A 27963-nucleotide genomic window follows, 5' to 3' on the forward strand; every position below is an offset into this window, starting at 1 on the left:
AGGAAGATTCTGTGAAGGTGCTTGGAGGCTAGAGGGTTGCCTGTGGCGTACGTTAGGTCAATTCAGGACATGTATCATGGAACAAAGACTCGTGTGAGGAAGGTAGGTGGAGATTCGAAGTACTTTTTGGTTTTGATAGGGTTGCACTAGGGATCGACTCTTAACCCTTTTTATTTGCCTTGGTGATGGATGTTTTGACGCGACATATTCAAGGGAGCTACCTTGATGTATGCTATTTGCTGACAATGTGGTATTGATTGATAAGACTCGGGGAAGATTTAATGATAAGTTGGAGATTTGAAGACAGACCCTTAAGTCTAAAGGATTTTATTTGAGCAGGACCAAGACGGAGTACTTGGAGTGTAAGTTTAGCGATGTGTTGCAGGAGGCTGACGTGACTGTGAAGCTGGACTCTCAAGTCATTCAGAAGATGGAGAGTTTCAAGTATCTGGGGTCTATGATTCAAGGCAATGGGGAGATTAACGAGGATGTCACGCATCGTATTAGAGCTGGGTGGTTGAAATGGAGGCTCGCTTTGGGAGTTTTATGTGATAAGAAGGTGCCCCCAAAGCTTAAAGGTAAATTCTACAAAGTGGCAGTCCGACAGACTATGTTGTATGGAGTGGAATGTTGGCCAGTTAAGAACTCCCACATCCAAAAGTTAAAGGTGGCAGAGATGAGAATGTTGCGATGGATGTGTGGTCATACCAGGAAAGATAGGGTGAGGAATAAGATTATTCAGGAGAAGGTGGAAGTGGCTTCGATGGAGGACAAGATGCAAGAAGTGAGGTTACGTTGGTTCGGGCACGTAATGAGGAAGGGTTCTGATGCTTCAGTGTGGAGGTATGAGACACTGGCTATGGATGATTTTAGGCGGGGTAGAGGTAGGCTAAAGAAATATTGGAGGGAGGTGGTTAGGCATGATATGTAGTAGTTACAACTTACGGAGGACGTGGCCCTTGATGAGAAGGTGTGGAGGATCCGAATTAGGGTAGAGGGTTAGGGGGTTAGAGTGCATCGGTAATAGTAGGGAGGCGTTCTTTATTTGTTTCTGAAGTTTCTTGTTCATGGGTTGAGTGTTGTCTATGGTTTCGGATATCTTGTGGCTCTAGTATTATCTTGTGGCTAGCGTTGTTAGTTTATTTTACCTGTACAAGTTTATATGCATTTATGTTTTGTGTTTGCTATAATGTTATTGGTTCTAAGCTAGGGGTCTATCGAAAACAACCTCTCTACTTCACCTGAGATAGTAGTATGATCTGCATACACTTTACCTTCTCCAGACCCCACTAGGTGGGAATACACTGGGTATGTTGTTGTTGTTGATATCAATGACAAAACTTTGTTCACTACATTTAGGTTTTGCTCCTTAATTTTTAATGCGATGATGAATTATCATTTTTCTCTTTAACTACATTCTTTATCTTAAAAATTTTACTTAATTTTTTAAAGTTTTATACTTAATAATATATCGTACACAAATAGTTTGTTCTTTTAATGTGATATTACTAATTAACACTATACACACGTACAAAGTACGTACACTAACTAATTATATATATGGGTAAATAGTAATTTAGTATATTCTTATTGGATTATCTACCTATCTAATAAAAAATTAAAATCAAATTAATAATCTAATAAAAAAAATTAGAAGACCATTAAATTTTTTTAATTTAATAACAATAACTTAATATTATTTTTATGAATTCGATTTATTGATTGGTTGGATTTTTTCACACACTAAATAAACCTGCTGTTGAGTAATCATCAATCTTTCTAGAATTCCGTATGGTAATTCCACTACTTAACCCAATAAAATAAAATAAACTTATTTTGTGAAACCGGATTATAATTGGGAGATAATGAAAGTCAAAAACAAACGCCAAAGGGAAGAAAGAAAATTCAAGCCATTGCTGCTCTTTTTGTTAGATTAGAAAACTTGAAGGAATAAAAAACAAATGCCGTTTCTACCTTGTATCTAATAATCCCTTTCCTATTTCTCTCTAGAAAATCTCCAATCATAGAATAAATGTCGTCGACAGATCAGTTGATGATCGGTGATGGCGTAGGAGGACCACGGTACGTACAGATGCAATCGGAGCCGGAGCCTTCTATGCTGTCGTCGTTCTACTCGTTTCATAACCACGAATCAACTAGAATTTTCGATGAGTTGCCTCAGGCTACCATCATCCAGGTCTCTCGTCCTGACGCCGGTGACATAAGCCCCATGCTTCTAACTTATACCATTGAAGTCCAATACAAGCAGGCACTGTTCTTCAATCCATTTTACTTTTATGATTCGCAATTAGGTTAGCTTTGTTAGAAGATAATTGTATCTTATCAAGGAAAGTTTAATTTTTGTTAGAAACTAATTGCTGGCAGTTACTTTCGATGTGTGGATAAATAGTTGGACGATAACACGAGTGTGGAATTTTTTATTAAAAGAATTTTGGATATCTAAATAAATCTTTAAGTTAGTGTTAGGTGGTTTGAGTTGATTGTTTCTATGTTTTTCTTTTTAGGCTTCGTTAAAGGAAACAGCTCTGTAATTCATATGAGGTAGTTGTATGGACTGCATACACATTACCCTCCTCAGACCCCCACTATGTGGGAATACGCTGGGCATGTTGTTGTTGTTGACTTTGTTAAAGGAATTTTGGATGTTAATCAACTTTTTTCCTTGATTACTAATGGGAATTCTAATTTCTAAACCAAAAGATGCCAATTTGAGGTCAGAAGAGACAAAATTTGCATTGCTTAAGGTATTTTTAGTAAAGAAGCAGTCGATATACAGTATCCGTATAGCTGAGTCGAACTAGTTTAGGTTTGAGATGTAGTTCTTGTCATCGTTCTCACTGAAAAAGGTTAGCATTTGTTACTAGAAATTATTGCAGGTAAATAACTTTGTCATTAATTTCCCTTTCATTATCTATTCTGAGGGATAAATGACATGAAAGATTTAACTAGTGACGTCTTAACATTAAAGTGTAGAATGTTGGTAAGAAATTCGCTTGTTATTTGGGCGCAAAGAGCAATTTCTTTACTTAGTACCTATCATGTTTGCTGAAGCATCTTGAACACCATTCAGTTGTTCCTCAGAACTATTCTGAGGGATAGATGACATGAAAGATTTAACTAGTGACGTCTTAACATTAAAGTGTAGAATGTTGGTAAGAAATTCTCTTGTTATTTGGACGCAAAGAGCAATTTCTTTACTTAGTAGCTATCATGTTTGTTGAAGCATCTTGAACACCATTCGGTTGTTCCTCAGAATGATTGACTTATTTTCTGTTAGTGGAGTTGTGATTCCCCATTCAAAACGTGTGTTGGTCTTGATCTCCTTCCAGGAAGAATTTATTCCCTGAAATATTGTTCACCCTCTCTTTCAGTTGAGGCGCTCTTGTCTAACAGTGCCACTTTTTTTTCTTTTCTTTTTTCCTGTAGTTCAAGTGGCAATTGGTGAAGAAAGCCTCGCATGTATTTTATTTACATTTTGCATTAAAGAAGCGTGCATTCATTGAGGAGATTCATGAGAAGCAAGAGCAGGTATATTGAGCTTTCCATGAAATATTGTTGGTTCCGTATTGTTTAGTTGCTTGGTGCATCTGGCAGCAGCACGGACGTTCTTATTTGACGACTATGAGTATGGTGGACTTTTCATGGCATTCTGACTGATATATTCTTTTAAAGGTCAAAGAATGGCTTCAAAACTTGGGGATAGGAGATCATACAACTGTAATTCAAGATGAGGATGAACCTGATGATGAGGCTAGTCCTCTGCGTGCTGAGGAAAGTGCCAAAAACAGGTGCTTCTTCATCTAGAACCAGTTTTCATGATAAAAGGGAAGCAATTAAATACATCTTCCTGTTATAATAGTTATCGTTCTTACAGGTGGTTTTTTGTTCAGAGATGTTCCGTCTAGTGCTGCTTTGCCAATAATTCGGCCAACCCTCGGAAGGCAGCATTCAATGTCAGATCGAGCAAAAACTGCTATGCAGGGTTACTTGAATCACTTTCTTGGAAATATAGATATTGTCAATTCCCAGGAGGTAACTTGAAGTGGTTTTACTCTTGCTTTTCCTTACTTTTTTACTCAAAGAATCCATTCCAAGTCTTTTTTCTTCGCCTTAGCCATTGGTTGAGGTCACCGGATGTTTCTTAATACTACCTTTCACTTTTGCCCTTAGCCATATGTTGAGGTCACTGGACATTTCTAGGTACTATCTTTCACTTTCGCCTTTACTGAGTTCTCCCTGGAATGCAATTAGCCTTGATGCCTAGGTCCCGGATGTCTAATCTTGCTGGACTTCCCTCACCTCTCAAGACGCCTTTTCCTGATTAGATTTTTTTTTTTTAATTAAAAAAATTCTAGTTGATAAGTGTATTTCCCTGAGGATTGGGTGTTTTTGTAGAGAACCATGTTGTGTTATAGGCTCTTTACTTTTTGCTATACTACTTGTATATGGCCGATTTTGGCCCTGTGGTTAATGAAAGTTGTTTACCTAATTTAAAAAATAAATGTATTTCCCTCCTTAGTGGATGTTTCTGTGTTTACATAATTGCATCTCTACGAAACAAACTTCAAAATATAATTAGAGGACTTGATTCCTTTATTTATGAAAATGCCGGAGAAAGAACCTCCGTGACTTAACTATCTAACCAATATCTGAGAAGCCTCATTGCTCTACGCCTTCTTGTATACTCCTCCGTCTCTATTTATGTGGCATCGTTTACTTGGCACGAAGTTTAAGTTAAAAGGAAGACTTATGAAATTTGTGGACTAAAACATTCTTTGATCATTTGTGTGGCTATAAATCATTTCATTAAAGGTAAAAAGAGAAATTTGAAGTTAAATTGTTTTCATTTATAGAAACACGACATTCTTTTTGGGATTGGGATGGACTAAAAAGGAAAGTGTGCCACATAAATTGGTACAGAGGGAGTAGTTCGTTAGGATTTTAGATGGTTCTTGTAAAGTGACACAAATCAGCAAGAACATAAAAGACTTTTTCATTTGCCTTGCACAATACCAAACAAAGTTGTTCATCATTTACATTTGTAATAATTAAGAGTTAATATATTTGTGTTGAGATGCCATGTGTGTCTGTAAAAGATTACGAATATTATGTTCAAGTTCCCGATGTTTTAACTACCTTATAAGGTTAGTGGTCTGAATCCTTTTCACAAAAAAAAAAGGTTAGTGGTTTGAATCTTGAAGGTTCAATTCTAGGAAAAATGTTTTCACTCTTCGAAGGGTAATATCTAAAAAATAAAATCCAAAGTTATGATATTTCTACTGGTAGTTTAACTTACATTCTCAGTTTTCAAAAAGTTTAACACTTACATTCTCAGTTTTCAAAAAGTTTAACACTTACATTCTCAGTTTTCAAAAAGTTTAACACTTACATTCTCTATCCACTTGTTGTCCTTTCCCTACCCCCAACACCACCCCCCAAAAACGGAAAAAATAAATGCCCTCCATAGAAACGAAGTGATGGTTACTTATGGAAGCACAAGAGAAAAAAGAAAAGAAATAAAGTGGTGATTAAGAATGATGTTAGAGGATTCAGTTGGGTCTCAACCAAATTCCTTGGTCATTATTGCAGTATCAGGAGTCCCATAAACCAAATGCTCTCTGCCATCTTAGCGATATATATCTGTTTGTGCTACTAGCTGGCAGTCACAATAGGAATTGTGGATGATTCTAATTGAAATAACATATATCGGCAGATTCCGCATCGTGTCATAGTTTTAATGTCTAGATTCTCATTGACCATCGTGCAGGATTTCAACATTCAATTACTGTCTAATCCCAAGATATCCCTTTCCTGTATGTGGAAGTATCTAACGCATACTTGTGTTAGTGAACCTTTTTTTATACTTGAAGATGGCTCAAAAGCTGTATTCTTACTCAACGTGTTAATGCTACACACGCTTACCCCAAATTATATAATGTCAAGTGTGATAACAAACATGTATAGACACTTGGCAATACCGTATTTCACTGGAATTAAATTGCAGGTATGCAGGTTTCTGGAAGTTTCAAGATTATCCTTTTCGCCTGAGTATGGTCCTAAGCTAAAAGAAGACTTTATTATGGTGAAGCACTTACCAAAAATTCAAAGTGACGATGATAGTCAGAAATGTTGTTCATGTCAGTGGTTTGGTTGCTGTAAAGACAACTGGCAGAAGGTAGCCTTACTTTCTGGTTTATTTGTATATGTTTCTCTGGTTTTAACTTTTAAGATGGCCAGACATATCTACTCAGCCTCACAGCTGTCCATTTGTCGGATAATTTCTTACCAGCAAAAAGAACCTAAGAGGGCACGATAATCACTTTGTGAAAATTGAGAGTTCTTTATATTATTTCCAGATTTTGCTTTCTCTCTCTCTTTTTTTTAATAAATATTTTCCAGATTTTACTTAAACGTGGGAGTTTATTGCAAGGGGTTGTCTGAAGCACTATATTGTCATAGAGCATGAAAGCTTCATTTCCTTGGAGCTATCTATTGATACCTGCATCTCTTAGCGTTAAATGATTAAAATATAGATGATTCTGCGATAATAACCTTCACTTCATCTAGAGTAAAGGTTTTGTCTCACAAATTGCAAAACTATTGATGAGGCAACTTTCTTGAAATTTGTAAGTGGAGATCTAGGTAATTTCTAGTTTCATTTTATGCTTGGTTTTGAAACAACAGAAGTTAGTTCTGTTCTTTAGGCCTGAAGTTTTCGAGTAGAGTATATTTTTCTCACTCTATAATTGAAGTTCTTGTTCTCTTATTGACACAATTCTTTTAGTTTGCGGTCTTTCCGTTTTATATTTGAACTCTGGCATGGGTTAAGGGACTGGTGGATGCTGAGGTCTTTTTCGTGTTATATTTGAACTCTGGGCTTGGTTTAAGGGACTGGTATGGACTGAGGTAATTGATTTTGACCTCTGATTTGTGCAATTTCCATTAGCTGGAAAAAGATTAGGGCAGTTTGGTACCCCCTCTTTTAACCTTGTTTGTTTTGCTTGTTCATGTGAATCAGATTTTTCTCTTTTTATGCTGGTTAGCCTAATGTTAACTTTTTTTTTTTATGGATTTGTTTATTGAAGTTTTGAAAGTGAGCTTTTGTAAAGCAATGGAAATGACTTTTGATATGGACTTTTAGCTGAATCTTTCAAGTTCTATGTATGGCTTAGGATTTTTGCCTTGTTCCAATCTCCAAGTTATGTTTTCAATTTTTCTAGGGCTTTCAGTAATTGTCTAAACTTGATGTGAAGATCCTGTTTGATTCTTTTCAGGTCTGGGCTGTATTAAAACCAGGATTCCTGGCTTTCCTCAAAGATCCATGTGACCCTGAGCCGTTAGATATAATAGTGTTTGATGTACTACCAGCCTCCGATGGCAATGGAGAGGGTCGCGTTTCTTTAGCAAAAGAAATAAAAGATGGAAACCCTTTACGCCACTATTTTAGGGTAAGCAGCTTATGAAACTATGATGCTTTTGAAGAATCCTGCTCTGTATTCTTTAGAGCGGCAATTCAGCCAATTTCTCTAGAGGCATTTAGATGTGTATTTAGTTACTTATACTAGTTAACGATGCTTGGAATTCCTCCTCGTGTAATATAACAGAAGTTTTTCTTAGGTGTCTTGTGGTACAAGGTGTATCAAACTAAGGACTAAGAGCAATGCAAAAGTTAAAGATTGGGTAGCAGCAATTAATGATGCAGGGCTTAGGCCACCTGAGGGATGGTGTCATCCTCACCGCTTTGGTTCCTATGCTCCTCCTAGGGGTTTGACAGAGGATGGCAGTCAAGCCCAGTGGTTTGTTGATGGTGAATCGGCATTTGAATCTATAGCTTTGGCTATTGAAGAAGCAAAGTCAGAGGTCTGCATTCAAGTTTGCATTTGTTACAGAGGTCAATTTTATCTAAAATGTTCGAAGTTAGAAAGAATTTGGGTGATTGAATGTTTTGTACAGATCTTTATATGTGGCTGGTGGCTGTGCCCCGAACTTTATATGCGACGTCCTTTTCACACTAATGCATCCTACCGGCTTGATGCTTTACTGGAAGCCAAAGCAAAACAAGGTGTTCAGGTTGGTGATTAAGTTCTGATTGTTTAATAGAGTATCTAATATGAAATGGAGAGAAATTCTTGTCGTTTGGTTTTTGCTTTTATGACTTATCCTTCTTACTCTGTAGTAAGGTAATGTGCTTTTAAAAAGAAACGTTCCACCATACTACCGTGAGAAATATTTTAACTTGTAAATGAGAGTTCTGTTTTCTTTTCATAAACTCATTGATGTGTCCGTGTGAATGTACTGATTATGAGTAGCATCTCATATGTCAATGTACCAGTCCTGCCGGAATTCAGCTTTTGAAGTGGTTTATTTATGAGTGCTACCACATGATGTGCCAGTTCTCTTTTGCTAACAGATTGGTTACCGCTCCCCCCTCCCAAGTGTTAAGATTTTGCCGTGATTTATAAAAGTGTAGTCACTTGTGTGATGCTCAAGTTCCTTTTTGATAACTGCCGTTTGAAGCAAATGTTGTCTCAGGGATCTCTGGTTCTGATAGTGTTGTAGTCTTTCTTCTCATGTTTCTCTCACCCCTCCCCCCCTTTTTGGGGTGAGGGGTGGGGGTTGAGAAAGGTTGGAGGACAGTTGCTTCATTTCCAAGTTTCCTAGGTTTAGGTACATACATAGCCTATCAAACCTGTGTCATCTCGAATATTTTTAGCAGAAGTATTTTGTAAAATCTTGTGTGGCAGTTGCTGCAGGTCACTTAATCGAGGTCTATATTTTCCCAAATTAGGTGGTAATTCTTATTTTCTCGTCTGTTTTCCTTGCGATGTCATGTTTTCTTCTGATTAAGGAAGTCTAAAAATCTTTAGCTCATTTTCAAATGCAGATCTACATCCTTCTGTACAAAGAAGTTGCTATTGCTTTAAAAATCAACAGTGTGTATAGCAAGAGAAAGCTGGTAGGCATCCATGAGAATGTCAGGGTGCTGCGGTATCCTGATCATTTCTCAAGTGGTGTGTATCTATGGTATGTGTTTCCTGAACGTATTTATTGCCTTATTTCATTATTCTTATTGGCAATTTTAGCTACTCTGTTTACAACTAATGGTTATGTATATGCTTATGTGTAGGTCCCATCATGAAAAAATTGTCATTGTTGACCATCAGATTTGCTTTATCGGAGGACTGGACCTGTGCTTTGGCCGTTATGACTCACCCGAACACAAAGTGGGTGATTGTCCACCTTTTATATGGCCTGGAAAAGATTATTATAATCCAAGGTGTACTTCTGCTCTAACTTTTAAGAGAACTGTATTTTCATTTTGTTTGGAACTAGTTATACTCTGCTTTGAATCATTTGAATAATCAAATGCGAGAGTCCTGAGCGGTGTGTAAATCCCATTTTATTTTAAGGAAAAAATATACAAAATGTCCATTAATTTTTTACGCAAAAAATAATACATTTTTCAACATTTTCCAAAATTAGCCTTTTGGCTCATGTTGTTTCCAAAAATGGCCAGTCGGCCAAACTATTTACATCAAAAATAGCTGCCATCTATTTGCATATCCTAATCATGTATTCCCGTTTTCTCCGTTACCTATAATCTAGCCATTTCTCCATTACCTATAATATAATAAAAATAACTTTTTCTATTGTGCTATTTTTTTTTGGATAACCGTGGCGTCTGGGCCAGCTTGTGCGCACCTCGACTAAATCCACGAGATACCTTCCACCTCCCACCAGCAACAGGTACCAGGTAAGGTAACTATGCCACCAAGGCTAGAACAGATGGGAAGAAATCGCCCTATTGTTTGTATCTGTTGGAAATTGAGCCTGAGACCTCATGATGCTCATCCCACTTCATTGTATACTATGCTAATTTTTTTTAAAAAAACTTTTTCGTTGTTTAATTTTTTTATTGTTTCTCTATTTTAATTTTTTTTCTTTTCTAATTGTTTAACTTCTTTTTTGAAAAAATATAAATTTTATGTTGTTTAGTTATTTTTTTTATACTTTTATTTGTTAAGGTGGGAATGCATGATAGTCAAATGAATATCGATATTGATACATTACATGATTGTTTGTATAATATCAATACACGATTATACACCATTCATATAATGTCACTACATTATATACCTATTTATACAATATCGATTCACGTCTATATACTATTTATACAATATTGTTAAAAACTTGTACACCATTTATACAATGTTGATACATTACATACCTATTTATACAATATCGATACATGTTTATACACATTTATACAATATTGATATATTACATATACACTACATAACTATTTGTACATCTTATATACATGTTTATACACCATTTATACAATATCAATACACGTTTATACATTATTTAGACAATATCGATATTATACATATATACTACATAACTATTTATGCAATATATACACTACATAATTATTCGAACATCATATATACATGTTTATACACCTTGTATACAATATTGATATCTGAAAAAACGTTGTATGGAAAAAGTTCGAAAAAAAAGGCGAAAACAGTTTTTTTCTTTTAATTTTAAAAAAAGCGGCCAAAAAAAAAAAACCAAAGCCCCCCCCCCCCCCAAAAAAAAAAAAAAAAAGAAAAAGGAAGAAAATGGACATAAGGCCATTATAAGTAATAATGGTCATTTTAAGTATTAAAAAAAACCTTAGCTATTTTTGTCGTAAACTATTTACTTTTTTGTATATAAATGAAATTTTCCCTTATTTTAAAGGATAATAAATTTTATGTGGGGTGGGTTATACTAACTGGTAATTTTTTACTTGAACATTGAGTTTTAAGGTGCACATAATTAAAACATTATTGTATAAAAATTCTGAAATATGCACTTGTAGCTCGTATAAGCTTCGGAAAACTGTTAAAATACTCTGTACTACTGACAGCAGTATAATTCAATTCATTTGGTCCATTCGTTCATATTGCCCGTAGTCTAGTATTTGTTTTCGCTTAGACTGAGAACTAAAGTGTAGCCTCTATATAAATTACAGAAGGGAAGAGGATAAATAGATAACTTGATAAAGGAATGCAAGAGGAAACTCTATATATATGTGAGATACAATCCACATCTTATATTCATTCAGTGAGGGAGTAATTTACATTAGCTCTAGCACACCAATATGCTGACATTCTAACACCTCCTCCCCTTAAACTCCAGTTGGGGGAAGGAAACCAATCATAATTTGAAGAACTCAAGAAGAACAAAGAAGAATAAATTCATCGGAAGGTTGTGCTAATAGTGTTGCTCAATACTCGGGAAAAAAGTTTTGAACACCGGAAGCTTACCAAATCATAGAGGTTCCAATACCACATGAGAAAATTGAGAGAAGGAAGAGTATATAACATGATGAATAGAATACAGGACACACCAACAAATAGTATGATAATTGAGGTACAATTCACATATTATATTTATTTGGGGAGGACTAACTTAACGTATACTTTCAACATTGTAAGGCACTAAAGCTTCACAGTTTAACAGCTTCTATTTAAAAGCTTGAAGCGGCTTTTGAGATAAAAGTTTCAGTTTATCTAAGCAAATACATGGAAGTTACTACTAAGGATCGGCATATTTTTGGGTAATTCCTTTTCAGGTCAAGGTCCGCGCTATACTACTCTATGGTAGGTGATGAAAGCTGTGTGGTTGATTGATTCTTTTAGATAAATGATTTTCCAATTTCAAAAATCTAGTCAATGAGTTCCTCATATTCATTCTTAACTCGTTTTCCTTTATGAATCAAATAGACAATTTATCGTAGTCCTTTTGAAAAAACAAGCCGATCATCTATGTAGTCCAACTCTTAGAAGTTTCTTCTGTTTGAAAGTTTGTTAGTTGCTCACGTAATACAACATTCAGGGAATCTGAACCAAATTCCTGGGAAGATACCATGAAGGATGAGATAGATCGGAAAAAGTATCCACGTATGCCATGGCATGATGTCCATTGTGCCCTCTGGGGACCACCGTGCCGTGATGCTGCTCGACACTTTGTTCAGCGCTGGAATTATGCAAAGGTTCATATTCGTTGTAAACATATTTTTCTTTCATGGTTATGATTGTATTGTCATAATGACCTTTTCTATAATTCCTCAGAGGAACAAAGCTCCACGTGAGCAAGCAATTCCGCTGCTTATGCCTCAACATCACATGGTTATTCCTCATTACATGGGAATGAGCGGTGAGGTGGACAGTGGAAGTAATGGTGTTGTCCGTCCTCATAAAAGTATCAAAAGACATGATTCATTTTCTTCAGGGTCTTCCCAAGATATTCCTTTGCTTATGCCTCAGGAAGCTGAAGGGGGGGACAGTTTCAAGGAAGAACAAAAAATGAATGGCTTCCTTACAGGACACAGTTTTCATGATCAGCGGAGCAGGTCTAGTAGAATCCCGTTCTCTTTCCGAAAGACCCGTGTAGAACCTCTAGTTCCAGATTTGCCAATGAAAGGATTTGTGGACGAGTTGGATCAAAATCTGGAGCTATCTTCAAATCTGGTGCAGCCTGGCATGAAAAAGTTGGACAAAGATTGGTGGGAGAAACAAGAGAGAGGCGATCAAGTTGTTTCACCTGAAGAAAATGGGCAAGTTGGTCCTCGTGTTTCATGTCGTTGCCAGGTGAGTTATAATTATCCCATGCCTACATCTCTATGCGAATCAATTTATTGAGTTTTTTTCAAGCTTCTATTTCTTTGTTTCTCTGCTGTTTTCTGGTTTAATGAGAACCCACATATGTACTGTTAAGCCCTCTAAATCTATAACTGGCCAATAACGTTGATTTTTCGAACTCACCAAATAATAGTTGATAGTGTATTATGCTGGAAGAGGAATCTATGAAGTTTCTTGTTTAAAAATTTTCTCCATGCGTTTTTAGTTGACTGTATGATAAAATGACAAAAATGGCCCCTTATGTTTAGGCTTAGGCTTAAAATAGTCCCTTAGAAATAGCCCTGTGGGTTTAAACCTTTCAGCTTTTCCAAGTACACAATTTGAAATATCTTTTGTAACTCGTCTTTTTGGTTGAAAATGAAATTGTCTTTTATAATTCAAGTGCTGACGATTCATATAAACAGAGAAAAGTAGGAATGTCTAACTCTGGATTCTTTTAGAGAAGACACTTGATGGTAGAAAGACATTCCCAGGATTTATGTTTTGTCAACCTAGAGAAAGATATATTGGAGCTGTGTTGGCCTTGGACCCCACGCCTTTGGTTTAGTGGTATCCATCCAGTGGAAATATGAAGATTCTCCTATCACAAAGCTTCTGGGAGAGAATAGAGTCAAGCTAGCTGCCGTCTAGACTCCTGACTCTTTCGCGTTGAGGGTACATCTTTAGATTAAAAAGGGCAGTTCTGCTTCTCTTTCACCGTTAGAACACTCGCTGATACAACACTCCCCCAGGGCTTTGGTTTAGTCGTAAGAGTACAGTGCCTGATCTGTAGGTTAGGTGCGTGTCGCAGTGTTGAACCTTGCCTCAGATAATAGTGTATTTTAAGTGGAGACTAGTAGAAGGACAGGCCCATCATCTACCAAATTTGGAATCGTGCGCTACTGGTCCTCAGGAATTTCTAGGTTTTAAAAAAAATATGATGGAACTATTGAACTTTTGATGTCATAAATACCTATTAGTGGGTCTACTACAGATGGAAATGGTAGAGGTATTTCCTTAATTTGAAGCCTTTCCAGGATAGACTTGCAGAATATGTATCTGTATTGATACAAAAACTTTTTGGTCAAAATCTTATTATAAATGTATGAAATTTATTTTAGAGAAAAAGGTTCACTCCTTGGTTTTGATTTCGTATATCCGGTGGAAAGGCCTATTCTCCTCTTTGCCGTACATGGTTATGTATAGGAGATAGGACCAGAAGGTTAGGCGAGATCAAATTATTGTTCAAGTAACATAACAGGGTGTTTTATGGTCTAGCAATTGACAGCATTTTAATCAAAGAAATGCTGCAGTAATGAGATTGTGAAATTCTCTACAATCGATACTTAAAAAGGTTGTTGAAAAATAAATTAAGCAACAAAAGACTTGACTGATGCCATAATGATTGAGACAGGCTTGAGTCACTTATCTCTATCTGTAGTGTTCCACCTGTATACCTTGCTTGTTATATCACTGTTGGACATCTTCTCTTTTTTCGGTAGCCAAAAAGTGGATGAAATTGGAACATTTCATGTTAAAGAGTTGTGAATGGGAGCCCCTCTGGTCATATACCCTCATGTGTGACTACCAGTTACTAGTTAATGTTGAGTAAAATGCCTATGCAGATGTCATAGCATTTAAATCTCTTCTGTCCTTGAGCACCCAAGGGTGTGGCCTAGTGGTTCAATTAAGTTGGGTCGAGCACCATGAGGTCTCAGGTTCAATTTCCAATAGAGACAAACACTAGGTGATTTCTTCCCACCTGTTCTAGCCTTGGTGGACAGAGTTACCTACCTATTGCTTGTGGGATGTGGCAGATATCCCATGAAATTAGTCGAGGTGCACGCAAGCTGGTCTGGACACCACGGTTATCCAAAAAAAAAACTCGTCTGTCCATAATCTTCTCTTGATTTTTTGTAGCATCGTCGTTTTGGAAGTATGCTATATGCATCTCTGAATGTGATATTTTATTCTTTATATAGATAATCCCTCTGTATCTTAATTTGGAAAAAAAAAATTCCCCTGTATCTTTGTGGTTACAAATGTAATTGAACCAAATTGGATGGCACTTTTTTGGGTTTATAGTTTGCTTCCATAATTTAAATTGAATATTCAACTGTTGTTGGTTTGAATCCGCCTTATAAATGCTAGTGATGTTTTATATTGAATTGGGCCTTTGAATTGTCATATAGTTGATATAAGCTCTTTGCTTTCAGGTTATAAGGAGTGTCAGTCAATGGTCAGCTGGAACAAGTCAAATTGAAGAAAGCATACACAATGCTTACTGCTCCCTTATCGAAAAGGCTGAACATTTTGTTTACATAGAGGTATACATAATACATTTCTCTTTGATGAAACTGTCATATAGCTTGGTGCCCATTGGCTGAATTAGGATGTCTAGTTTGTTGTTTCCGCAGAACAAAGCAGTCTTTGCTTGCAGATGGTTGTTTGGCAATAGTCTCTTAAAAACAGGGTCACATAAATTATAGAAGCTCGACTCTGTTGAAGTACTAGCACCACTTCTCCACCCTAACTTGTCCTTACGAAGGATATTGTCTTAACTTTCTTGTTTTAAAGTAGCAGGAGGGGTTTGTTTGAACATTTTTTTCTTTTAACCTACAACAAAAGTTATTTATATTCTATATTATGCAAGCATTTGTTACTGTCTTCTCAAAGATGTATTTGCTTTAATAGTTAATACAAGCTTATCATATTGTTGAATCTATTCATGAATATGAACTTCTCTTTCTGTTTGCTTTTCTGTTTTAAGTATTTAATTCTTGCATATCTCCGTTTTGCCTGTGGGTGGACGCTATAGCAAGTTGATGATTTTCCATATTCCTCTGGATATCTTGCTGCAGTCCAAGCCTGGAGCTGTTCATTGAGAAACTTCAAATTATGACATCTGTAGTAGTCTGGTGGAAGTTGAAGTTATGTTATTTTTATTTGAAAACTTAACTTCTTTTGATGATTGTTCAAAGTATTTATCCACCACGGAGACTATGCAATTTTTAGTTCGTATGCGAGCATCTTTATGATACGACTTCCTGTTTCCCTTTAGACTCTTACTTTAAGTAAATTGCCTGGATCAGTTGGTGGCTATGTCCCATATCCTTACATTTCCTAATTGTAATGCTCCTTTTCCACCCTTCCCTCCATGTCACTGTAATCAATTTCAGATTGCATTTGCAATGGAAGTACATTTTAGGACACAGCATGGTAAGCCATATATGTAGTTTGAAAACCATTCTTTATGATTTAGCACATTAAAATCTGTTAACTGGTACTGTTGACACGTTCTATGGTGGAAATACTTTATATTTAAAGGTCTTTTTCTATTTAAAAAAATCAGCTTTAAAGGTCTATGGACTACTTGATGCTTTAACTAGGATTATTACAATATACTTTTAATATGTGGATGATGACTCAACTATCATATTCCTATAGAGTGATGCTGAATTTTGAATCAGATGTGTTGTTAGATCAACAATGAAGTGCCCTTTTTTGTTTTACTTTCTATTTGATACCTGACACAACTCTAATGATTTTTCTTTTTTCAGAATCAGTTTTTCATTTCTGGTCTATCTGGAGATGAAGTGATAAAAAATCGTGTTTTAGAAGCACTATACAGGCGTATTATGCGAGCTTATAATGAAAAGAAGTCCTTCAGGGTTATCGTTGTGATACCACTTCTTCCTGGCTTCCAGGTAACTATACTACTAGACCGACCTGCATCTTTTCTTGTGGATAGTTGTCCATATTTTTTCACTAAGGATTAAGTTACAACAGGGTGGTTTGGATGATAGTGGTGCTGCTTCAGTTAGAGCTATTATGCATTGGCAATATCGAACAATATGCAGAGGATCTAATTCAATATTGCATAATCTTAATGACCTCATGGGCTCTAGAATGCACGACTATATATCATTTTATGGTCTCAGAGCTTATGGAAGGCTCTTTGATGGTGGTCCTGTTGCATCTAGCCAGGTACTTTCCATCCTTCCTCCTTGATTCTTACAACATACTCCGTGAATTGTTAAAGGCTTCCCTTTTGATGTCCTAATAGTCAGTGGACCACTTTCTGGAAGCTTAGGCTGTTATGCAGTCTTGTTTGTTAACCTTATCTTCTATGATTGGGAAATTTATGCCTGCATTGGAACTTTACTTACAACTGGATGGTGTGGATGAGTTTCACCTCTACGTAATGTGTGAAGGCTTCAGAACTTTTTTTTGGCAATTAACATCTCATTTTATTAATCACCAGTGCATCAGTACAAAGCCAGAGCTAATCAAACCTGATTGCTCTCTAAGTTATCTACTATAACTGCAATCATGTATCACCCGAGATTACAAATAACTAATATAATCAAACAGCTTATCATTGTTCCGAACTTTTATGGCCAAGTTGGTTTTCATCTCATGGATCAGTTCCTGCATTGCTCTGCATTTTGTATAAAGATTCTAGAGTTCCTCTCACCCCACAAAGCATGGACCACGACTGCAAGTGCTGCCCGAAGTAATATCCCTCGAGGGGCCTTGGATTTACTAGCATGCTGAATCCATTTGTACTCATGCTCCCATTTCAATATATTCCTCTGCCATTTGAACCAAAATAGTATGGCCTGCGAAACTTCAGTAGAGTAGCTACACTCGAAGAAAAGGTGCTGCAGGTTCTCTGATGGACATTCACACAGAACACGATCCCCATTTATAGTCTTGTCCCATTTGAGTAGGACATCTTTAGTTCTCAACTTTCCATGCAAGGCTTCAGAAGTGCTGCTTACTGTTTTAAGGCTAAGGCTTGTAGCCTTGTACTGTGTGCAATTACTCATTTGGTGGTCCTTGTACAGTGGGGAAATCAAAGACAACATTCTTCAAGACAATTTTTTCTCATTGGTAAAAGCAGGAAGTGAAAAAAAAAACAGTTGGTTACAACAAAAACAATAAGACTGACCTCAAACATTTTTTTGTACTTTACTATGATAGTGGCTTAACTGTTTTTGAAATGGCATCTTGGTATCTTTCAGCTTCAGTCGAAGTGGTTATTTTTTATCGCAATCTCGACAAACACATTTAGGTGTTCACCAAACCCTTGGAAAAAGTGTCTTTCATGCAAGAACACTTAGAGCTCAGACTCACCATGCTTCCACATTAGGCCTTACTCTACTCAACTGTAGCGACATTTACTAGTTAATTTGTAGTTCTTTGTGCATAATCATGTCTTCACTTGTTGTTTATCCTTGAAGAAGAACCGATGTATTGTTACCACAAAAGATCTGAACTTAAGGTGTGTTGCCAGTTGGAATATAAATTATAAAATGATACTTATTGTCTTTTTTCTTGGGAAGAAGGGCAAATATACCCCTCAACTTTGTGATTTAGATATACCTCTCGTTAAAAAACTGGTGCATATATACCTTCGCGGTCTAAAAAATGATGCATATACATACACACATATATATATGTATATGTATATCCTAATCGTCTAACAAATGGTGTATGTTTACCCTTTTCGTACATACTGAATTTAAAAAAAAAAAAATTGGTTTCTGAATTCAAAAGATGTCACGCAGCTTTTAAAAAATTACTTGCACCCATTTTTTACCCCTCCTCCAGACTTGACCCAACTAAAAAACCCAATCCTATTTTATTCTGACCCGACCCAAACCCATTTTATGACCGCGTAGAAGAGGGATTGGGTTTTTTCCATTTGGGTCGGGTCGGGAGGGGTTTAAAAAAATGGTGAGGTAATTTTTAAAGCCACATGACATTTTTGAAATTAAAAAACCAGTTAGAGTAAAATGTAGTTTCATGGGTTATGCCAAATCTGTGAAAGATCTAATGCTTTGTTAGAGAAGCGGGAATAGGAGGAGAAAGTGCAAGGCATGGAATTTGGTCCCTCTTGCATTGATGTGGGTTTGGAATGAGAGAAATAGGAGAGCTTTTGAGGGGGTAGAGTCGAGTTTTTCTCAAGTGAGGAATAGTCTCCAGTCTCTTATTTTCTTTTGGTGCACCTATAAAATCCTAGTTGATAGAAGAATGGGTGGACTTTGTAGAGAATCAGATTTTGTAGATTTTTTACCTTTTGATTTTCCTTTCTATATGGCCAACTCAGCCGAAATACACTTACCTTATCCAAAAAAAAAACAAAAAAAAACGGAAAGGGTAAATATGCACCATTTGCTAGACAACAGGGTATATATGCACCACTTTTTTAGTGAGGGGTATATTTACTCTAAATTGCAAAATTGAGAGGTATATTTGCCCTTCTAATCGAATTGAAAATCTCCAATTGATGGTTGTACTCTTTGCACACAAGGGTGCGGCTTAGTGGTCACTGGAGTGAGTTGAGAAGTACAAAGTCTCAAGTTCAAATCCCAACAATGTCAAAAGCACTAGTTCTAGCATTGATGGATGTGTTACCTGATAGCAGTTGTTGGTGGGAGGTGACAGGTATCTTATGAAATTAGTCGAGGTGTGCACAAGTTGATCCATTTACCACGGTTACTAAAAGAAAAATTCTCCAATTGATGGTGGACTTAGTTGCTTTGTGAGAGAATGTGAAAAGCTTCTTATGACTTGATTTAAGAATGTATAAAAGGTGTTCCTTATATAGAAGTCTTAGGGAATGCATGATATGGTGGGTAACAATCCCTATGCTAATAAGGTATGCAAGTATTATATAATTAAAATACAAAATATCCCAAGGTATCCTGTGAAATATTCTGTGTTGTTTTCCTTGTTCAAGACTTCAGATCAATTCGAGACATATATTCAGAAATGCCCCTCCAACTCACAGGACACCCATTTTATTTAGTTTATTTTGAAATGAATATGGAAATTTGCCAGCGAAATTTCACTGAATAGTGCACAATCACGAAAAGAAAAGTGGTGCTAGAATTTTTTCCTCCAAAAAGTCGCTGGTATTACATTGAAGCAAGTGCTTCTTGCTTGTACTACTCACGTAATGGAAGCTACTCTCAATCACATAAAGGGATATAGTGTTGCAAATCTCTAGAACATTATCAGCCTAACTTGAGTTGGCACAATGATGATAAGAAATTCAAGGTTTGGATGATGGTGTCGGCTGCTTAGAAAGTGATATAGCAGATCGCTATCTTGATAAATGGTGCTCTAACAAGCCTAGAGAGAGGAGTGACGCCTGACCGGCCGTCTGAAGAGTAGGGGCGGGAACTGGTTGCCAAAGAGAGGAACAGTGTCGAGAACCAAAAGGAAGAACAAATTAAGTAAACATTTGCCCAATGGATAGCACACATTGGGCAGTACCCCACCTGGTTGTAGCGGAAGCTATTCAAGTTTCTGTCAAGATTGTAGAGTCTATAATACCTTATGAATATAGGAAATTTCTCATTGACTTAAATTACTTAATAATAATCTATAAGAGATGTTCTTATGTGGGAGTCTTAGGTATTCATAATATGATAGATAATCGATCCCTATCCTAATAAGGTAAGTATTCTTTATATAAAAACAGATTATCCAATGTGCCCTATAGTTTCCTATATGAGTTTCGCTTGATATTTAACACTTTGTTTCTCCAGATATATGTGCATAGCAAGATCATGATAGTTGATGACCATACAGCCTTGATTGGATCTGGAAATATAAATGACCGAAGCTTGCTTGGTTCAAGAGACTCTGAGGTATTGCTTCTCAGTTTTGACCTAAAAAACCTTACTCTTTTAAAATGAATGGAGGGTTCAATTGTTGATAAAAGTACATCACCTAACTGAACTGCCTGCATAATATGGTTATTTTACATGTACCGTGCATGCCACTGCGTGATATTCGTGGTCGGTTGAAGAAGCAGATTCTTTTTCCTTGTCTTGTTTGCTTAATTCCCAATCTGAGTTGTACCTAACCTTTCCTGTTAATTACACTGACAAATGATATCGAAAGTTTCTTTTTTTTTTTTTTTTTGAGTTACTGTATCTTCGCTTGAATTTCACTGATCTGCTCAAGAATCTAAGAATTGAGCTGGCCAAACATGTCTTTCATTGCACCAAAAGAGGCTATTGAATTGCCAAGTAAAATATCCCCAATGGCAGGTTGTTGAGTCAATTGGCTTATTAAAGTCGTTCCACTTTCGGATCAGTAACAATCACATGCATGCAAATTCCTTCCGAGCATTACTTTGATATCACTCTTTTTTCTGGGGGGGGGGGACGGCGTTTCAGTATTCAGGACTGATGTTAATAATATTGTGACATTCACTTTGATTGTGTATACACTATTGGATATGATTTAGTGTTATAACAATCTTTTATCAAGCGTTGATGTTAAAATCACTGTTATAAGAATTTTAATCTGCTTCAACCAAAGTCAGTCAATCAACTATGCCTTAATCTCAAACAGTTGGGCAGGCTATTTGAAATCTCTGTAATCATTACGTGCTATTGCGCCAATTTTATTCCAACTTTACTACAAATTAGTTTTTCAAACTACCACGGTTGAACCTCGTATCTAATTGTCCTCGAGTTCATGGTAGCAAATTGATTGGTTTTCCTTTTAAAATAATCCGACACATCCGATCAGCTTAATATTTATTCAAGAAGTTGGTTAAAGACTCTTTATTGTGCATCATACCTGTGGAAGACAGCATCATGTGTATTCATTTATTTTATGCACTCTTTTGACAGTTTAACTGAGGGTCCCACCTCTGAATTATTTATGAGTCACCTTAGCTGTCTCGAACCGTATCCGGTGTCCTCATTATATTATGTTTCATTACGCTACTTTTTTTTTAATGATCAGTAGGATTGCGATTTTAATGCAGATTGGTGTACTTATCGAGGACAAGGAGTTTGTCGAATCATTCATGGGAGGCAAGGCAAGGAAGGCAGGAAAATTTGCATTAACTCTTCGCCTTTCTCTATGGTCTGAGCACCTTGGTCTTCGTACAGGCGAGGTGCTAATTTACTCTTGAGGCTTTTTATTTTCTAGGCTATGTGAGTTTTCAGCTAACTAATCATTGTTCCTTGGTAGGTTGGTCAAATTAAGGACCCTGTGATTGATCCAACGTACAAGGATATTTGGATGGCAACTGCTAAGGTATGTGTGGTGAAGCACTTCTTTGAACTTTTCATGATTCAAGTACACTTTTTTGCATAAAAAATAGATAGGTTTTAAATCAACTGAGTTATCATTTGCAAACCGAATTATTGACTCTCAAAAATTTTCCATGTGTGCTTTAATTTGTCACCCTTTTCTGATGCTTGAGTGTTGGTGTTATTGTCAGACAAATACCATGATATACCAAGATGTTTTCTCTTGCATACCCAACGATCTGATGCAATCCAGGTATAGCTATCGCTTATCTGCCATGATTTTCTCATTACATTTTGTCTTTCTCCTTTCATTTTATTAATATCGTATTTTCCTCAAATGTCATGCAGGGCTTCACTCCGGCAATGCATGGCATCCTTAAAAGAAAAACCTTGTCATACGACCATTGATTTAGGAATAGCTCCAAGCAAGCTAGAATCTTATCAGGGTGGAGATATAGAGTGTATAGATCCCATGGAGAGATTAAAATCTGTGAAAGGTCATCTTGTTTCCTTCCCTTTGGATTTTATGTGCAAGGAAGATTTAAGACCTGTGTTTAATGAAAGTGAGTACTATGCATCAGCTCAAGTTTTTCATTAAAGCTTCTCGTCTTATGGACCATGCAAATCAGAAAACTTATCAAGTGTCTCAGTGGGCGATGTGTTCTACAGAAATTCCGTAGGACACCATTTCAGCCCTTCTTATTTTTACTGTGTTTTGTATCACAGCACTTGTACAAAAGTGGCAATACACACTTCAGAATCTATTTGTTGAATACCGTGAAAGGTGCAAACATACTAAGATAAGCTTATGTAACTACAAAGGGGAGGATAGAATCGTTGATACTCTGTTAGGCCAGTAGGTTCACAGTCCACAGGCTCAGTGGTCCATTTGACTCTTTGGATTTCTGTGACGCGTGGTTCGTAGCAGAGTGCTTTGAGCTACTAGCGCCACCTTGTCTCCATAGGATCTTTCCAATTCTTTCAGTTTCGACTGACATCTCTATCTACAGTAAATAGTTACATTCTCCATAATGGCACATTTGTGATTGGACACTGCAGCAGCTGTTTTCAGGTCACTTGTATTCATGCAATGTAGATGAGAAGCAGACCATCCAATACACTTGTATAATCAATTCGTGTCAACAATCATATGAAGTACCATTTCTGCCATAAATTTGTTTGATACTATTCTTAGCTCTTTTAATTGTAAGGATCATGGCTGTGCAGTATTCATATCATGGATGAGCTTATTTTAAGTTAAAAATAACTTTTTAAGCTATTTTTAACTTTTTAAAGTGTGACAATTTAAAACTTGTTTAAAAAAAAATAAATTAAAATTAGCTTTTTATAAGCTATTTTTTTTTTTGGTTTCCCAAGGTATCTACACTGCCGGCAGCTGTGAGACTAATCCCCCGTTCCTTGATCGATGCATTTTGCAGTAGGGAACTGGTCACAGAGTTTAAAAGCACCTCATTAGGTACTTATATTTTTTGGGCTTATAAGCTATTGTGTTTTAACTCGCTAAAAGATATTTTTATTCATCAATTTTTTTTATTTTTTTTTTAAAAGGAAGACATTTTTATCCCTCAATTTTTATTTTTATTTTTAAAAGAGGAACTTGTGTGAGTACTTGTTATCAATTTTTCTTAGCATAAGAAAACATCATAACAAAATAACATTTCTTCCATTTGGCTTTAACTTCATCACTTTTTAACATGGTATACTTATTAAAAAAATAATTATTATATGATTATTTTACCTTACTATCTCTATTAATTGATGTTTAGGGCCTGTTTGATCATAAATTTTTAAAGTAATTTTTTGAAAAAAATTTGACAAATAATGTTTGGTTATATAATTTGTCATTATTTGATAACTATTTTTGACAAATAATTCAAATTCTCAAATACTAAAAAAAATAAATATTTGAAGCAAATTTCATTTTTTAGAAACATTTACAAGTGAAATATATGTTTTGCTTGATGATTTAAAATCTTTTAAAAAACGAAAGATTTTTTAGGACACAAATTAATAGTCATTTAAGAATATATATATTAATTTGAATCAGTTTAGAAATAAAAATTAATAATAATCAACTCTACATACCCTTAACAACTTTAAGGGTATTTCAGACATTTTGACCAAAAAAAAGTGCTTAAAAACACTTTTCTACCAAATACATCAATAATTTTTTTTCAATTTAACACTTTTATCGAAACACATAATTATTTATTTTTAAAATAAGTTTAGCACTTTCAAAAGCACTTTTTAAACGTCATTTTTTTTCAGCCTATCCAAACGGGCCCTTATCTTGGATATATACAAGGGTAACTTACATAAATCCCTGAATCTTGAAGTGATATTACATAAAATTCCGACTATTTTGTTAATTACATTTTATCTCAGTATTTGAAATGGTGATACATATAGAAAATTCATACATTTGAAACTGACAAAGATATTTATTTAAGGAAATAATAGATTCTCTTTTATTCATTGTATTCTTTTATTTAAGGAAAGATATCTAATTTTTCTCTTTTTTTAGATTTAATTTAGGTGTTTTAATTATGTTTCTCCTTTTTTGTTTTTAATTATGAAAGATATATTTTTTTCGTCTTTTTTCTCTTTTTCCATATTTAATTTCGTCTTTAACTTTAATATGCTTTTTTTAGATTTAATTTTGATTATGTTTCAATTATGCTTTTAGCCCTTTTTTTTTTTTTTTAATATTATTACTTTTGTTTCCTACACTGATTATACCATTACCTTTCATTAATAACATATGAATCACCCAATAATTAAAATAAATAGTCATATCTATCATATGAATCACCATAATATCATATATATCACCCATTAATATTATATTAATCACCCAAAAATTGAAAAAAATAATTGTATCTACCATATGAATCACCATAATACCATGTATATGAATCACTCAATAATTGAAATAAATAATTGTATCTACCATATGAATCGCCATAATACCATATATATCAACCATTAATATCATATGAATCACCCAATAATTGAAATAAATAATTGTATCTACTATAAGAATCATCATAATTCAATATGTATCACCCATTAATATCATATGTATCACCCGTTAAAATCATACAAAATGTATCTATCGTATGAACCACCATAATACCCATATAATGGTATCATATTTATCATTCATATGAATCACCATTAAAAGAATAAACATGTATGAATAACTAAATGAATTTATATATGTATCAATAGATATTTTAAAAAAATATGGGAGAGATTTTAGGAGAGGAAAAAAAAAGTTGCATGCGTTAATGGGGGAGAAAAAAATCAGGAAGGAAGATGATTTAAGCATTAATGGAAGAGAAAAAATTAGGAAGGAAGATATTTAATTATTGATAATTTGGGAGATATTTTAGGGAAGGAAATCTTTAAAAAAAAATAGCTTGAATGAGTTAGGTGGAGTAAAACTAGGATCTGAGGTTTTGTTGATATGTATCAAGAGTAAAGTTGAAAATTGAAATTTTATGTAAATTTTTAAAAAGTAAGGAATATTAAGTAATATAGTCTCTTAAGTATGGAATTTGTGAAATTTATCCTATATACAAATCAGTTAGGTCTGTTATTTAAATGTTAGTACCCATTTATTCACGTCTTATTTCATCCCAATACAGTACTACTACCTCTATCCATCGTTTACTGGTTCATTATAATAAAAATAAATATCCAATAATATTTATTTCGTTTTAAAAATTAATGAATAATTTATCCTTTTCTATCCATTTTACTCTTAGCATTATATAGGATTAATCATTCAATGCATTTTTTAAAGAATTAAATCAAAAAATAATATAATAAAATTGTTCTTATTAATTTACTATTTCTTAACATGTGTGCCAAGTCTGAGAACCATTGATGGACAAAGGGAGTATTAATTTGACTTACACAGTAAGAAACATATTATATCGCCCTTTGAATATTATGAATTTAATAGTTAGAAAAATGTCTTGAGTAATGAATCGTATTTAATGACAAGGGTAAGATAGATACAAAATGATAAATTAACCATTGATTTTTCAAATTGAACAAGTATTGTTGGACATTTATTTTTTATATAGTGAACAAGTAAAATGAACGAGGAGAGTACTCCTTGCATTTCATTTTACTTGGTATGTTTTGATTTGGCATACCTATTAAAAAAATATTAATTAGAAGCGTATTATACACAATTAATCTTATTAATGATGTCTTGCAATTCTAAATTCAATTATTACTCTATTATTTTCTTTAGTATTTAATAATAAGGGTAATATAAAAAAATAATAATAAAATACTCTTAATTTACAGACAACTAATTAGAAGCAAACATATTTAGAAACAAGGGAAGTAAAACAGAATGGGGGAGTAAATAATTTGTCTTGAAGGCAAGATTTGGAATTCTCACACCACACACACTGGTAATAAGTGTAATTATATTTAGGTGGTTAATTACTGCTGATGATAGTATAATCAAACTATCAAACCTCAGTAATTTCCATTTAACGTGTCATAGTCTCATTTTAATGAATATTATTAGAGTTCTTACTAACATAGTCTATTTCATTCGGCTATAGATGACGTTGAGCATATCGAAGTGCAACCACTAGGTTGTTATTCGGGTGCTAGAAAGAAAAAAATTATGATATTTTAAATGAGTTGAATATCTAATCATTTAAAAATGATTAATGGAATAACATATATTATCAATCATAAAATATGAATAATTCATGAATATTCATCATTATACTCTCCTTAAAATTGTGAATGCTTCAGGATTTCAATGTACTGCGTCCAAGATTAGAACGAGCTTGCCGGCAGACCACTACCGTCTCATTTTTGAGTGAGCTAGAGCGCAATCATCTTATCCACTGAACTAGCTTGAAGGTGTAGGAACCTCTAAATTATACTTGTTAAGGGTGTATTTGGAATGAAGAAAAATAATTTTAAAAATAATTTTTTAAAAAATATATCTCATTTTGTTCAATTATTAGTATTATTTGTTTAATCTCGAGATTTGAAATGAGTCTAGATTCGGGAACCAACTTTTGAGTCGAGACTCAGAACTCGACAATCGATTTCAACTCGAGATCCAACTATAACTCCGATCAACGATCCGATTCTTGACTATGACCGCGATCCGAGACTCAACTATGATCCTGATCCGAGACCCCGACTTTCGATTCTAGACCAAACTCTCAGACCTGTCTCGAGACTCAAATCTCGATATTGACCCAAGATTCGAGATTCAAATTCCAATCGCAATTCAAGACCCGATCCAGAATCGAAATCAAACTTTCGATTCGACTTGAGATTCAAATTTCGACATCAATTCGGGATCTGACTCCGACTCCAACTTAGAACTACTTGTTTTTCAAAGAATTACTTTCTAGAAAACACAAGTATTTTCTCTCGTACCAAACACACTCTAAAAGGAGAAAAGGACAAAAAAAGATACTTGTAATATGAGTGTACCTTTTTTTTATATAATAAGAAACAATGGAAAATATGAATATTCATATCATTCATTGGGTGTACTCATTGTATCCACATCAAATATGAATCAAGTCAGAATTTTATTCATTTTTACATGATTTATTTTTTATCCGCCCATATCCGACTCATCCGGCCTGTCTGTCACCCCAAATTGTTACTCCCTCTGTCTCAAATTATTTGACATATTTGCTTTTAACACAACTGTTAAGGAGTAATTAGTAAGAGGTGCAAATTGACTAACATAACCTTATTTAATCTTTGATTAGACGAATCTTCTTCAATTGATATGGGTATAGTTAAAAAAAATAATAATTAATTACTTCTTGATTCTAAAATATGCCAACTATTTTGAGATTTTTTTTTTTAAAACAAATATGATAAGTAATTTGAAATGAAGTACTACCACATCCGGAATCGGGCGGTGGCCCTTGATGAGTAGATTCTCGCTTGTTACCTCGTCAAGTTAGTTGTATACCAAATACATAGTTTAGACATCACTAACAGACTGAGACATCTAAAATTTTTGTACGCTAAATGCACTTGTAAAATGATAATTATGGTGTGTTTCATTAGGCACATAGATAAAGACTTTGTGGTAAGAAAGGTCGCGATTAATTGAATTGTATGCTCGATATTTATGTTAAGAGTCATTTCTCAAATTTGAAACA

The 27963-nt window shown here is 34.8% G+C and overlaps 1 protein-coding gene across 3 annotated transcripts; it reads left to right on the top strand.

Moving 5' to 3' along the window:
• The first annotated feature begins 1840 nt into the window (after positions 1–1840).
• Positions 1841–22954, top strand: LOC107879269 (phospholipase D zeta 1). 3 transcript variants are annotated; one of them, XM_016726342.2, is made up of 21 exons: positions 1841–2269; positions 3448–3549; positions 3694–3809; positions 3912–4053; positions 6026–6196; positions 7296–7469; positions 7639–7881; positions 7975–8091; positions 8906–9045; positions 9149–9298; positions 9713–9775; positions 11914–12070; positions 12150–12668; positions 14915–15025; positions 16259–16405; positions 16488–16685; positions 20261–20362; positions 21496–21627; positions 21705–21770; positions 21958–22019; positions 22115–22954. In XM_016726342.2, exons 1-21 carry the CDS (start codon positions 2033–2035, stop codon positions 22362–22364), a joined length of 3399 nt encoding a protein of 1132 aa, XP_016581828.1. In that variant the 5' UTR covers positions 1841–2032; the 3' UTR covers positions 22365–22954. The 3 variants fall into 3 exon arrangements, with proteins under 3 accessions (XP_016581828.1, XP_016581833.1, XP_016581838.1); XM_016726347.2 differs by lacking the exon at positions 9713–9775; XM_016726352.2 differs by lacking the exon at positions 1841–2269 and having other exon boundaries at positions 3896–4053.
• Positions 22955–27963: the final 5009 nt, after the last annotated feature.

This window comes from Capsicum annuum, chromosome 1, assembly GCF_002878395.1.
Source record: "Capsicum annuum cultivar UCD-10X-F1 chromosome 1, UCD10Xv1.1, whole genome shotgun sequence".
Classification (NCBI taxonomy): Eukaryota; Viridiplantae; Streptophyta; class Magnoliopsida; order Solanales; family Solanaceae; genus Capsicum; species Capsicum annuum.